Below are 14,171 nucleotides of genomic sequence, written 5' to 3' on the forward strand. Positions count from 1 at the left end.
TGCTCCAGAGGCGTGCGACCTCTGATGTATATAGCAATTGTAAGTCGCTTTGGATAAAAGCGTCAGCTAAATGAATTAATGTAAATTATTATTCACCATCAGTTTAAAAAAGTATCAGAGACAATTAAGTACTCAATCATTTTATTTTGCAAACACATTTTCTTTTCAGTGGAAGCAATTATAACTCACAAGGTACAAAATTTTACTAAAGACAATCTGAAAATGAAGGTGGCACAAACAATCAGGACTACTGGACAGAACAATCGCCAAAACCCCTTAAAGGTTCTAGATAGCCACTGTTTTGTGTTTACTTGTCCAGGTTTTGAGATAATGTACTGAAATAGAGTTTTACTATGACCACCTAAATTAAATTCCATTCACCTTAGGCAGAAATCTCCTGACTATAAAACACCCAAAACCACCTGCACAGAGAGACGAGATAGAAGAGGACAGTGGTGATCTCTGTGATTTGGTCAAATTGAACCTATTAAGCTCCTTTGTCCGCAATCCATACATTCTCCTCTACTATATATTTCCACAGCACTAGCTCCAACAGAATCATGTCATATTCACCAACTGGCTGCTCTGAGTTTCTCTTCTTTAACAGAAATACTGTTATTCCCTCACTAACTACATGTATATCTAGGTTTTTTCAGTGACACCCACCACTTCCCGCAGATATTTCACCTTAAAAATACTTTTTTTAACCAGGTGAGCTTTTAATGTGAAATACATGTTGAGTGTCAGCGATAGAAGCTTAACAATGACTGCAAAACGGCAAAGTAGAAGTGACTGGGAAGAAAAACGTATTTATGTAAAAAAACAATCAGAGTATGACTCCGTTGTTGTACTGATTCTATTAGTACAACAGACCTATGAGGATTTATGTTATGTGTACTGTTCATGTGTTGTAAAACTAACAATCTGTGTATTTTACCTGTTTTTATATCCTTATTCACACATTCAATTCTCAATGTTTCCACAAAAATTCACGTCCGTTCTTTTCCAGCAGGGATGAAATGACCTGAATGTTCCAGGTTGTATCCACTTCCTGAAAACATTCCCATGTGCAGCTACAAACACTTGCAGTCCTGTAGGCGTTTTGTGGAAAGGGCCCACTGCTGCACAGACGGTGATGCGTTTTAACATCACCAGTTTGTTTGAAATAAAAAAAAAAAAAGTCTCTACTTGTTTAGATTCTTCAGCAGGATTTTAGCTCCTTCGTTGTTGCTGATGCTGCTGAGCTCTGGTTTGATGGACTCGAGCGTCGCCTTCACCTCGGAAACCACAGACTTGTCACAGCTGTTCAGGAGGCTGCACACAAGAACACAGGTGGAGACTTCAAAAAGGCTGCTTAGCTTCTGACCAGACACTGCATATCCAAATGTTTATTTATTAGTTCATTTGAAATCATTTTTTAGCAATGTCACTTCTACACCAAAAGGAAAACATAGTTTGCAAACATTTGGACAGTGCAGCTCATGTGATGACGAGGCTTAGAAATGTGATTTGGTTGTCAGCCATTTGTAGTTCAAGGATCAGTTCACCCACATACTGTGCGCAGGGAGAGGAACGCAGCATTCTGTCCAGAGGTGCGCTGCAATCTTAGTGCCAAAAATGTGTGTTTCGTGCAGCCTGCTCAGAGCAGGTCAACAGCTCAGCACACTTTTATTCCTGTTTTTTTACTTGGTAAGAAAAACACCCATATAAACTCTGAAATCACACAAACCCCTTTATTCATGTTTTGCTCGTCTTTCCACTTTCGTTCTATGTTTTTCTACCAGCTCATTTGATCACGCATAAAATTACTTTTATTCAGATTATGGCATTAATGCCAACAAGACAGAATAAAGATTAATGAGTGATTCTTAACAGTTCTGTCATCTAAGACAGTCAGTGGCGTACTACTACTGAGGTCTGACAACTGGGCAACTATTTTGTTCCCAGATTGACAGCAATTATTTTGCATGTAAAACAGTCAAATCAAACTGAAAGCAACTTTAATAATTCCAGAAATCCAACATTTGTGTCTGTATAGTGGGACTTAAGTGCAGATGGTTAATCATTGCGATGACGCACCTAGTCTCCAGGTTACTCTGGATAATCCACAGACTCGATGGTGAAAAGGTTTCTCTGCACTGAAATCCTGAAATAGACTCTATGAACACTTCCTCACAGAAATCCACACAGAAAGGTTGTGGATTATCAAAAGAAATGTTTTTAATGTAATTTTACCAATCACCTCTACTGTATTGGGAAAGCACAAATCACAAAACCTGGATAAATAAAGATACAATTAGAGGGAAGCAAGAAAATGTGTCTGTTTTGTGATTTTGGATGAACTGACCCTTTGAGTAACTGAATTGTTATATGTCATCAAGGTGTGTGTGTACACACACTGACCTGCAGAGCACCATGGCTCCTCTGTTGACTTTGACCCAGCTCTTCATTTTGTCTGTTCCCACTGTGTCCACCAGTATCCTGCCGAACCGTTCTGAAAAGGTAAGTGAAGTAGATGTCAACAGAAAGACAGAAACTTCCCTGATTTCAATTTAATTTTGTAGAATGTTGGGCCATTGCTCATCACTTTGGCGCCCTCTTGTGGCCATTAAGCCATTTTACACTTTCACATACAAATAGAGCCAGTACATGTCACTTGCTGCTACCACAAATAGAAAACAGTCTTAATTTGGGAAAAGGGTTAAATGGTTTTATATAGTATAATAGATAAAAGATTCTTTGAGGGTTTAGGAAATCCATTCTTTTATAAAGATCAACATATTTATTTTTCAGAAAGACAGATGTTGAGAGACTATAATCCAAACTGGGGTTCATTAGCATATTTTATAAATACAGGAAGTGACTCATTTCCAGACCAGATTAACATTCATCAAAAGAGAATGAACAATTACTTATTTTAGTGAGCATCTTTCAGTGCATCACCTATTAAATTAACTAACAAAATCAAAGTTTTTTAGTGACTTCAAGTCTATAAATTCATTTTTAGAACATGCTGAAATAAACTGAAATTAACCCTAAACTGATGGGATCATTTTAGAAAATGGTCGGCAGTGATTTAAAGTTAATGCAATCTGAAATTAATGAGCTCAAACATGTAAAGCCCCAGTATGGCCCTTTAACAAGCACATTATCTCCATTCCTATAATGACTGTCTATAATCACAGCAGTTTACAGTCTAATGACGCAAAGTCCTGTAGTCCTGTGTTTACCTTCCTTGCCAGCCTCTTCCAGTGTCATGTCCTGCTCTATGAGCCATTTCAGCACCAGGTGTCCTGCTGGATGCTCGGCCATGTGAAGCTGCGGTAGAAAAACAGAGTTCAGGGTGCAGAACAGCAGACAAGACCGGCGGTGTACTCGTGGAAACCAACAACATTATGTTAGTTTGTGAAGAAAACCGTCCTGGTAGCTTCTTTTGGTAATAATAATAATAATAATAATCTTTATTTGTGGAACACTTTTCAAAACAAGTTACAAACTTCTACAAAGTGCTAACCATCCTATCCATAATAAAAGGACTAAACTCAAACTGCCCCCCCCCCCTTACCTTTCCCTTGATCCCTCCTGGTACCAACTCCTGATTGGCCAGCTGAGCAACAGCTGTCATGGCGGGCTGCAGGTCCCCGCAGGCTGACGCCAGGATGTCACTAACGGTGACGCTGGTCGCCTTGTCCATCGTCATGGCGGAAGCGTTGTCACGGAGATACTCCAGCAGTGGAGGGGAGATGACTTCCAGCAGCTCCTTCCTCCGAATCGCCATGTCCTTTTTACTGATGAGAGGAAGACAGCGTGACAAATCAACAAAATCCACCTATGCAGGCTTCAAACTTGAGTGAGTCGTGTTATTTATTTAATATTTTGGGCTTCATCAGTTTCCAGCTAAAACATTTAGACCCTGGTTAACTGTTGCTACCTGTGTGTGTTTCCGTCTCCTTGCTCCAGCACCTTGATGATCTCCGGCAGCAGGTGAGCAGGGTCTCTGGGGCTCAGCAGGTACAGCAAAACCTTCTTACCATATTTATTACTGATGACCTCATTCAGAGACGACAAGATCTCCTGGACAGGTGGCAACAGGTGAGATAACATTTTTAGACGATAACTACAACTTTTGTCATATTTCTAATCGTAAGAAGTTCTTTTTCAAGTGATACTTGGTTTGATTTTTAGGAAAACTGCAGTCACTATTGAAATAATCAGGATCTCATTGAGCATCTTCAAATTACAAGGCTTCAGACTTACTGAGAGCACGGCCTGTTTGACCAGCTTTGTGTCGTCCACACAGTCGAACATGGCCAGAAGAACCAGGTGACCAAACTCTCCCTGCGGACCAATGACAGGCAAGACTTCAGTTCAGGTTTGCTGAGTCTACGTCTGGGATAATGACTGATGTCTGATGTTTCTACACATGTTCTCAGCTGGCTTTGAGAGTTGAGTGCAGTATTACTTTGACTCTTTCCTCTAATAGAACCAAAAACAATCCCAGGCTAATCATGTTTTGACAGCTTGTAATGAATGAATAGATGTAGCAGCATTGAGAACTCACCGTGGCAAACTTCACTATGTACGTCTTCATAGTTTTGATGATGACTTTTCTGTCCTAAAACATAAAAAAAGAAAATGTTCGCTCGAAACAAAGACACTGTGCATGTACTTTTATTTTACTGTAACACTTTCATTCCCTGCCATTGAATGACTAAATTTCTGAATGTAATACAGAGATGTGGATATGAAGTAGGGGTGGGCGATACTATGATATCAGAATGTGAACGAGTTTCTTGATGAACAGATACATTTAACTTTTTGCTAAACCGCAACTGTTTCCGTCTGTATCTGTAGCTAGTTAGCTTGGTTAGCCGTGCTGCTAGCCGAGTCAGCCAAAGGGTGCCAAGAGCCAAATCCGGAAAGAAAACCACCTCGGTCCTGTATTCCCTGCTGTCAAACTGGTCACTGTTGGTCTCGGAAGCTGTGTTGGGTCCCGGTCTGGCCGCAGTGTTCACTCACTGAGAGCTAACCAGGCTGCACAGAGCACAGAGTCTGTATGATGGGGAGGGGGGGGGGGGCGGTAACGCACATTCAGGCTATTGGCTACTGTAAACGCCAATCAATATCGCGGTTCGATCCCCGGCTACTCCAGATAGTGAACCCCGAATTGCTATACTAATACAGAGCATTTACATATAATACGTAGTTTAATATCAGACCCCCACACAAAATTATAAGAAAAAATATACGCTGGTATATAGGAGACGTACTTAGTGATGACATGTATATAACGTTACACAGAGGATGTATGCTGCAAACCCCCTTTCTCTCATAAATGTCATGTTTTCAGAGGCACTATCCACACCTCATACGCCTGCACTACTTCTTGCCAACAACTGCACTTTATGCGGCTCTATCTAGCATCTTTTTTCCAAGATGGTAGAGGGTGTGTCTATTGTCGTCCTATCCTTGTGGCCTTTGGCCTCACAGCAAGGTCGTGGGTTCAAACCCCGGTTGCCCAGGCTTCCCTGTGTGGAGTTTAAATGTTCTCCCCGTGTCTGCGTGGGTTCTCTCCAGGTACTCCGGCTTCCTCCCACCATCCAAAGACATGCAGCCTAGGTTAATTGGTGACCCTAAATTGTCCTTAGGTGTGGATGTGAGTGTGAGTGGTTGTCTGTCTATGTGTGGCCCTGCGATGGAATGGCGACCTGTCCAGGGTAATGTAAGCTGGGATTGGCTCCAGCCCCCCCTGTACGCAGGATAAGTGGTTCACGATGGAAAAGGACAATAAAAGCTGTACATTGTCATTAGTGTAGTCCTCTAATCTGTGAGTTTGAGCCTTGCTGCCAACAAAATAACAGCTAAGCTGTTTGCTTTCTGTGTGTGCGTGTTCACCTTGGCCGTCCCGTGCCACAGACAGTGCATTGCCACTCGTGCTCCGTCGTGTGTGTGAGCCATGTAGACCACCGACTCTCTGATCGACTCGATCATCTCCTGCGCATGTCCAAAAGAATACAAACCAAAGAGACAGTCGGCATTTTAACTTGACTTTCATTTAGAAATGATAATTAGCTCATATGAAGCTTTGTTTTTTGAAGCAGCTTTCAAGATTTATTTTCTGTTTTCTGTTACACCACACCGTGTCTTTGTTAAAAGCATTACTAGAGAAATGTACAGCCATACAAATTTTTATTAAATATAAAGCCTTATGTGAGACGTCAAAGAGCAGCTCACCGTTCTCTGTTTTTCTGGAGCAAACAGGAAGAAGTCCAGGAAGACTTTATGGACCAGAGAGTGTTTGATCACTTGTTCTCTGAAACACAACAACAGAAGCTGTAATTACATGGAATAAATTCTACATAGTAATAAAATGCAATCATCATATTAATTCAAATGACATTTATATATAAGAAAAGGGGGAATTAATGGAAAGAAGTAAAGACAAATAAAGCTGCATACATATTATTATACTTATGTTTTTGGAGTTTCTTACTACTTTTAACTTATCCAAGAAATAAATAAGCTAACTTTTAGCTAAGACACCAAGGGCAATTCAATTCAAAGCAAATGTAAATTTATTCATCACAAAACTATCATCACATTTAGCTCTTCCTTCAAAGTACTGTTTTACTTGCAATTAACATGATTGCAGGTTGCATTATCCTCTATTTGGGTGTATTTGGGGTGTTGTTTTTTTTTTCTTTACTCTGACGAAGGGCTACAAATAAAGACTATTATCTCAAGTACATATTTAACTATAATATATCAGAAAACAATGCAAAAGGTCCAAAGGAAGATCTTTAAATGACTTGTTCTGTCAGTCAGATTTTAATATAAAATGGTTTAAATCCTCACATTAGGGAACCTGGTTCCAGAGAATATGGTTGGCTTCATAAATGACTTCAAAAATTCAATTACCAAAAATGTTGTTTTGGTTAGTCGACTGACGCTGGTCACCTTTAACAAAGTAACGCTGATTATATATTTAGTAAAACGTGTGTTGTATGTTTGCGTTTAGCTGCTCATACTTATTTCACTTTAGTTCTCTTATTTAGTTTTCTCGTCTTACTTCTGGGCCATGGGTGTGAGAATCTGCTTCATCTCGTCGATGATGTTGCTCAGCTTGTCCGGGTTCGCCTCAACAACTTTGTCGATGGTGTTACAAACTGAAGACTGGACACACAGGCAGACAAATGTTCACAGTCAATTAGCCAGCCGATATATGGAAGCAGCCTAATGCCATTATGTGTGTGTGTGTGTGTGTGTGTGTACCCTGCAGACAGTGAAGGTGTTGCCATACAGCCCCTCAGTAAGCATGAGTCTCTGTGCGAGCACGGCTTTGTCGTTGTAGGCGTACTCGATGATGGTAGAAGCGGCGGCGTGGCGAAGCATCGGCCGCACGTGACCCTTAAATGTTTGCATCACAGCCGCCACCAGCTCCTTGTTTCTGTGAAGGAAATGCATACACACTCCTCATACACACTATTTAAGCACATTGAGCTGACTGTATGAATAAAATTGCCTTGCCTACTGTGTGGAACACAGAGCTTGTGTCTTGCTGATTTAAATATGGATGTCTGTTCTCAGAGAGGAGAAGAAGAAGAAGAAACCACTCTTAGCTGACTCACCCGTACATCAGCAGTTTTTTCACCACGTGTCTGCCGTACTGCGACTTACACAAGCCGATGATGTCATCTGTCGGAGACGACAAAGTTAACTGTCACAAAAATAAAACCAGGAACTGGACAACAGATCAGCTCCCAATCCTCCATCCATCACACTCATGACTCAGGCAGTGCCGATTCCAGCTTTGGGAAACAGCAATGCGTTTCCTGTTTACAAAAATTAAGGATGCGTGCCCAGCAGGGGGTTAGAAAACTAAGGGTGTTCCTCCAGGTTCAATTTTAGCTCCTTTATTTATAAATAATACTGGAAAGGACTTACAAGCTGCTAAATTGTGCCTTTACGTGTATGACACAGTGAAATTTGCATATCTTTGTGTACAAAGCCATGCTGAGTAAAGTGCCAGCATATTTATGTATTCTCCTGAAGCTGGATTCCAGCAGTTTTCATCTCCGTTCCACCAGGTAGCTCTCTTACCAGGTTCCAAGGGCTTTCACTGAGCTGAGGAAAAAAGACTCTTATTTTGCTCCCTGGTCAAAACTTCCTACATCTAAATGATCTAGTCCCACTACTTTAATTTAAAGCCATGTTAAAATGCAATGTAACTGAGAAATGTATCTGCCTCATGTGACCTGGATTAGTCCCTTTCTTTTATATGTTCATTTTGACTATGTTTTATTTATATTTAAGTTTTAACTACTGTGCCGTCTTCGCCAGGTCTCCCTCAGAAAAGAGATTTCAATCTCAAGGGACTTTCTGGTTCAATAAAGGTTAAATAAAAATGAAACAGAAAATGTGTTTTTCCCCCGCGAGAGCACACATCTGTTCACAATCACATCTGTTCCACTGAACCCGGGTCTCTCACACTGCGCCATCACCCCCCACGTTTCTCTCTTTATTTTGCTTGTGTTTATTGATATCTATGTGTGTCCATGTTGGAATTGAAACAACAGAACAGCTGAAAGTTAAACAGTGACAGTCTGCGACAGCTGAAATCTCCAGTTGTAAAACAAGCACAAAAACAGCCATCTTCAATTGTCCGTGTGATGTGACCACTCGCAACTGGTCAACATGGGAATCGCAGACACGCAGACACAATAAAGGGCAGTTAAAAAAGCAAATGAAGAAGCCAAACTTGTCTGCTCACCTTTGAGCTCCTCAAACGCTTCCTGTCTCTGCTCGTGGCTGCCGAACTGGATGAAACACTGCAGCACTCGCACTGAGTCGTGAGCAAACGCCATCTGGAGGCAGGAAAGCACAGTCAGTAACGACGGCCCTCGAGATTTTGGAACATAAAACCAAAATATGAGATGGACCTGTTTGGGATTTTTCTCAGTACAACAATGTATGACTCTTCCTGTCTGACTGCTTGTGTTTCTTGACCCTTTGGACTACTTTTTAGCAGCGTCTCAGCGTTCCTAAATCTCAGCTACCAACATAGTACGATAGGCCTTTAAGCTTCCATGTTGAACCATTTGTTTATTGGTGTATTTGCAGATTTTCCAGTGAACATGTCCAGTGGTTGAACGTAAACAAACCGAAGACCTGCAGAAACTGCATTCTTAGAAAGTCTTAAAAGACAGTCATGTCACCCACCGTTTGATTGACAGGTGATCCATGTGCATTCAGCACCAAATATACAAACCAGACTCACCTGTTTGATCTTCCCGCGGATAAGGTCATGGAGCTCCTTCATCAGTTTCTTCTTCAAGTCGTCGTTGCATTTCTTCCTGTTGACACACATACACACACCATCGCCCGTGAACGAGCAGTCTGCAGCACAGCATTCATGTTACAAAGTGAGTTACTTGGAACGTGGGCTTGCACGTGTTTGATTGGTCAATCCGATGTGCTGCCAGTACACTCTGTCATATCCCCCCTTTCCGAGTCCGATTACCTGTAACTTTCCGAACACGATGGTATGAGACTCACACCCGCATCTCACTGATTGGCCAGCTGTAGTTCTCTTTTGTTGCGCAACCATTGCTGTCACGTTTAATGTAAACAACCAAGTGCAACATGTTCAATGTCTTTCCAGGAGAGACATGTCTTATTTTGTGAGTGACAGTGTGTTTAGTTTACCTTCTGAGGTCTCCCCACACTCGTTTCGCCTGACGGATGATCTCGAACATGTCCTTCCTCTCCGCCTGCTGTCTGCTGTTCTTCAGGTCCTTCTTCCTCTGCTGCCTGTTCTTCTTCAGCTCCTCCTCCGTCAGTTCTTTCGTCTTCGGCTTAAACTCACCTTTCTTCATCTTCTTAGCCACCGGACCTGGTCACACGCACGCACACAGAAATCACTAACAATGTTTTGACACTTCAAAATTAATCATCGAAGATGCAGGCTGAAAGAGTTGAAGTTTAGACACTATTACTTTAAACAGAGCAGTGAAAGAGGCAATGACAAGCCCATGTGATTGTGTCCTTATGTCCTAAATTAGATTTCCCAGTTCTCAGTGTGTGTACAATGTGGCCAGAATGTACAACGATAAATATGTACCCCAAATTCCCGTTATTTAATAATATTCATTTTCAAAAACATTTCTTAGATAAAGTGCTGCTAGAAAGTTAATGAACGCTTTAGAATTGTCTGTATTTCTGCAAAATGACATCTAAAATGTGATCGGATCTTTACAGAAGTGTTTTTAGACGTGTTTCCTCAGTTATGGTCATCCTACTTAGTCAAATCAACGCCAAAGGGCTGAACAGTGTGAATAGTGTGGCTTCAATATTTTATCATTTGGAACAGATATTGCATCCAAGCTGACCTTGCTGCAGAATTTAATGACATTCCCTATACTGCAGGTTTTTTTTCCCCCTTTACTTTAATGTCCACAAGTGATGATGAGACCATGTACAACCCCAATTCCAATGAAGTTGGGATGTTGTGCAAAACGTAAATAAAACCAGAATACTTTCATTTGCAAATCCTTTTCAACCTATGTTCAATTTAAAACACCACAAAGACAAGATATTTAATGTTCAAACTGATAAACTTTGTCTTTAGCAAATATTCACTCACTTTGAATTTATTGCCCGCAACAAATTCCAAGCTGGGACAGGGGCAACAAAAGACTGGGAAAGTTGTGGAATGCTCAAAAAACACCTGTTTGGAACATTCCACAGGTTAACAGGTTAATTGGAAACAAGAGTGTGTCATGATTGGGTATAAAAGGAGCATCCCCGAAAGGCTCAGTCATTCACAAGCAAGGATGGGGCGAGGTTCACCACTTTGTGAACAACTGCGTGAGCAAATAGCCCAACGGTTTAAGAACGTTTCTCAACGTACAATTGCAAGGAATTTAGGGATTTCATCGTCTACGGTCCATAATATCATCAGAAGATTCAGAGAATCTGGAGAAATCTCTGCACATAAGCGGCAAGGCCGAAAACCAACATTGAATGCTCGTGACCTTCGATCCCTCAGGCGGCACTGCATTAAAAACTGACATCAGGAACACTTCAGAAAACCACTGTCAATTAACACAGTCATATCAACAACACCCATGACGCTGGCTTCTCTGGGCCCGAGCTCATCTGAGATGGACTGACGCAAAGTGGAAAAGTGTGCTGTGGTCCGACGAGTCCACATTTTAAATTGTTTTTGGAAATTCTGGACGTCGTGTCCTCCGGGCCAAAGAGGAAAAGGACCATCTGGATTGTTATCAGCGCAACCATACCAGCATCTGTGATGGTATGGGGGTGTGTTAGTGCCTGTGGTATGGGTAACTTGCACATCTGTGAAGGCACCATTAATGCTAAAAGGTACATACAGGTTTTGGAGCAACATATGCTGCCATCCAAGCAACGTCTTTTTCAGGGACGTCCCTGGTTATTTCAGCAAGACAAGCCACATCCTGCACGTGTTACAACAGCGTGGCTTCGTAGCAAAAGAGTGCGGGTACTAGACTGGCCGGCCTGCTGTCCAGATCTGTCTCCCATTGAAAATGTCTGGCGCATTATGAAGCGCAAAATACAACAACGGAGACCCCGGACTGTTGAGCAACTGAAGTCGTACATCACGCAAGAATGGGAATGAATTCCACCTACAAAGCTTCAACAATTGGTGTCCTCAGTTCCCAAACGCTTACTGAGTGTTGTTAAAAGGAAAGGTGATGCAACACAGAGGTAAACATGCCCCTGTCCCAGCTTTTTTGGAACGTGTTGCAGGCAACAAATTCAAAGTGAGTGAATGTTTGCAAATAACAATAAAGTTTATCAGTTTGAACTTTAAATATCTTGTCTTTGTGGTGTATTCAATTGAACATAGGTTGAAAAGGATTTGCAAATGAATGTATTCTGGTTTTATTTACATTTACACAACGTCCCAACTTCACTGGAACTGGGGTTGTACATAATGTTGTTGTGAGCATATATTGTTGTATTTTCATGTGACAACACTGAAGAAATGACACTTTGCTACAATGTAAAGTGAGTAGTAGTAGTAGTAGTAGTAGTAGTAGTAGTAGTAGTAGTAGAGTGTACAGCTTGTATAACAGTGTAAATTTGCTGTCCCCTCAAAATAACATATCACACAGCCATTAATGTCTAAACTCCTGGCAACAAAAGGGAGTACACCCCTAAACTTGAGGGGTGAACTCACTTTTGTGAGATACTGTATATACAGTATTATAGACAGACAGGGACAAATCAAAATAGTGGAAAAACATGAAATGCAGGTGCTTCCGTCCACCAGGGCTCACTGAATGGTTTGGTAAATTCGAAAAGGATGTGAATGAAATTCTACGGTCACCACAACTGGCATGTAGGACTTGGTGAGGGCTACTTGTGAATCCAGGAGGAACACAGACACAAGGAATGGTGGGTAATAACATCAGCTGGTCAAAATGTTCAGCAGGAGTGAGATATACAAAACCACATTGGAATCTGACACAAAGACAAAAAGCGTCGGGCAGATGTTTTCTCACCTTCACCCTCTTCTCCATCCTTTTTGGCCTTAAAAGACGGTTTCCTCTTCTGCAGCCCCTTGTCAACTTTGGAGAAAGCAAATTTGTGTTTTGTCTTGCCACCATCTCCACCCTTCCCCGGTCTGCTCTTCTTCTCTGCGCTGTTGTACGGTTTAAAGGGCTTTTTACCACCTGGCTTCCCACCAAGTTTGGTCCCTATGGAATCTGGACAGAGCAAGAAATGCCATTAACAAACCTGGTTGACAGTGATGGTGTACATGGCTGCTTAATGTAAATTACAGCTTACCTTTTCCTTTCTGTGTAAACTTCTTTCCGCCTTTAGGAGAAAAGGGTTTTTTGGATTTAGCCTCCATCCTAACGTGTGTCTTATAGAGAAATGGAGACGAGGACAACAGCAGAAAGAAAGACATCCAAGTAATGAATTATAAATCTGGGCTCCAGTTTTACACGTCAAAGTCCCTCTTATTTCCAGGCCTATTTTCTGTCACTAGCGATTCTGTGGCTGAACAGCAAGTCCACAAAGCTCTTGGTGTCTGCATAAAAGAATAACTAATATAATATATTTCAAGACCAAGTATCACAATCAACTGCTGTAATTATCATAAACTTAAATATTTGGACAAAGCTTGCAGAGAAGTTTCTTTAGATCTTTGCCTGCATGTCAGTATGAAGGAAGTTAGATGTATATAGAACAGGTAAATGCAGAAGATCAATATTAAATCGAAGCTTTTTGGGATCAACATAGAGACAAACATTAGGTTGGGCTTCAGAAAGCAGAAATATGCATTTTGACTTTAAGAACTAAAATGTAAGGTGTTACGTAACATACTGTTAAAGAGTCAGAGAAATATGTTACTAACATATAACATATGTAATATGTTGGCTAACATCTAACTTAACATTGAAGAAACTATTTTTCACGACTACTTACTCTTTTGATCTTAAAGCACATTTTAATGTTACTTTCATATTTTCATGATGCACATTTATGTCATTTTTATTTGATTCGTTTTAGATTGTAATGTTATTGTCGCTACTATCACTTGGCTAAAGGGTTTTGGTACTTTTTCCATATCTTGTTAGCTTTGGTAATAGCAAAAATAATGGATGTCAACAAATATTTTTATACTATCGATAGCGCCACGCGCCTAAACGCAGTTTTTCTGTACTGTTAACGCGAACAATAACAAGATATACAAGATCTTTACTGGTGTAACTTACATTTAGACGCACTCACACACGCTGCGCCAACCTCAGTCCCATGCGTTCTGTAACCAACACGGTTTACGGCACAAAACGTCCAATCAAGCTGAACCTTCGCTGCCGTAAAACGTCAGCTGTTGTCCTTATTGTCGAAAAATAGTTGAACGTGCACATTTAACGTTTATATATCACAATATGCAAAACATGTTCGGCTCAGCAGTCCTACAGTTTATCGAAACAAAAATGGAGTTCTGTATCTGTCAGTAGTGAGCACAGTATATAAAAAGTGAACCGTTTTTCCGTTCGATTGAGAAGCGGCCATGTTTGTTTATGTGTCATTTAAAGAGATAGACGTCGTCACTATGGTTACACCGCATCCAGGAAGGAGTTCAGCAATAAACTTTTGAAATTGTTCATATA

General features: G+C 41.0%; 1 protein-coding gene across 1 annotated transcript; it reads right to left on the reverse strand.

Moving 5' to 3' along the window:
- Nucleotides 1-124: 124 nt before the first annotated feature.
- Nucleotides 125-13,889, reverse strand: pum3 (pumilio RNA-binding family member 3). Its single transcript, XM_038733876.1, has 18 exons — nt 13,770-13,889; nt 12,835-12,913; nt 12,549-12,752; nt 9,706-9,892; nt 9,278-9,353; nt 8,771-8,864; nt 7,629-7,695; nt 7,273-7,447; nt 7,070-7,173; nt 6,235-6,313; nt 5,896-5,994; nt 4,562-4,615; nt 4,258-4,338; nt 3,932-4,074; nt 3,566-3,788; nt 3,231-3,318; nt 2,404-2,494; nt 125-1,314 (listed from the first exon to the last, which is right to left on the reverse strand). The coding sequence occupies exons 2-18, from the start codon at nt 12,899-12,901 to the stop codon at nt 1,185-1,187; spliced, it is 1,962 nt and encodes a 653-aa protein (XP_038589804.1). The 5' UTR covers nt 12,902-12,913; nt 13,770-13,889; the 3' UTR covers nt 125-1,184.
- Between the last annotated feature and the right edge of the window lie 282 nt (nt 13,890-14,171).

Source organism: Micropterus salmoides, unplaced genomic scaffold (genome assembly GCF_014851395.1).
Source record: "Micropterus salmoides isolate LMB-PRFRI ecotype aquatic unplaced genomic scaffold, ASM1485139v1 Ms_hic_scaffold_20, whole genome shotgun sequence".
In the NCBI taxonomy this organism is placed as follows: domain Eukaryota; kingdom Metazoa; phylum Chordata; class Actinopteri; order Centrarchiformes; family Centrarchidae; genus Micropterus; species Micropterus salmoides.

Bases quoted from the DNA above. Each gene is read 5' to 3' on its own strand.
- pum3 (XM_038733876.1), bottom strand. From the start codon at position 12,901: ATGGAGGCTAAATCCAAAAAACCCTTTTCTCCTAAAGGCGGAAAGAAG. The intron at 12,753-12,834 runs GTAAGCTGTAAT...TGCTCTGTCCAG, and splicing joins GTTTACACAGAAAGGAAAAG to ATTCCATAGGGACCAAACTT. The intron at 6,314-7,069 runs GTAAGACGAGAA...GTTGTGTTTCAG, and splicing joins CTCACACCCATGGCCCAGAA to AGAACAAGTGATCAAACACT.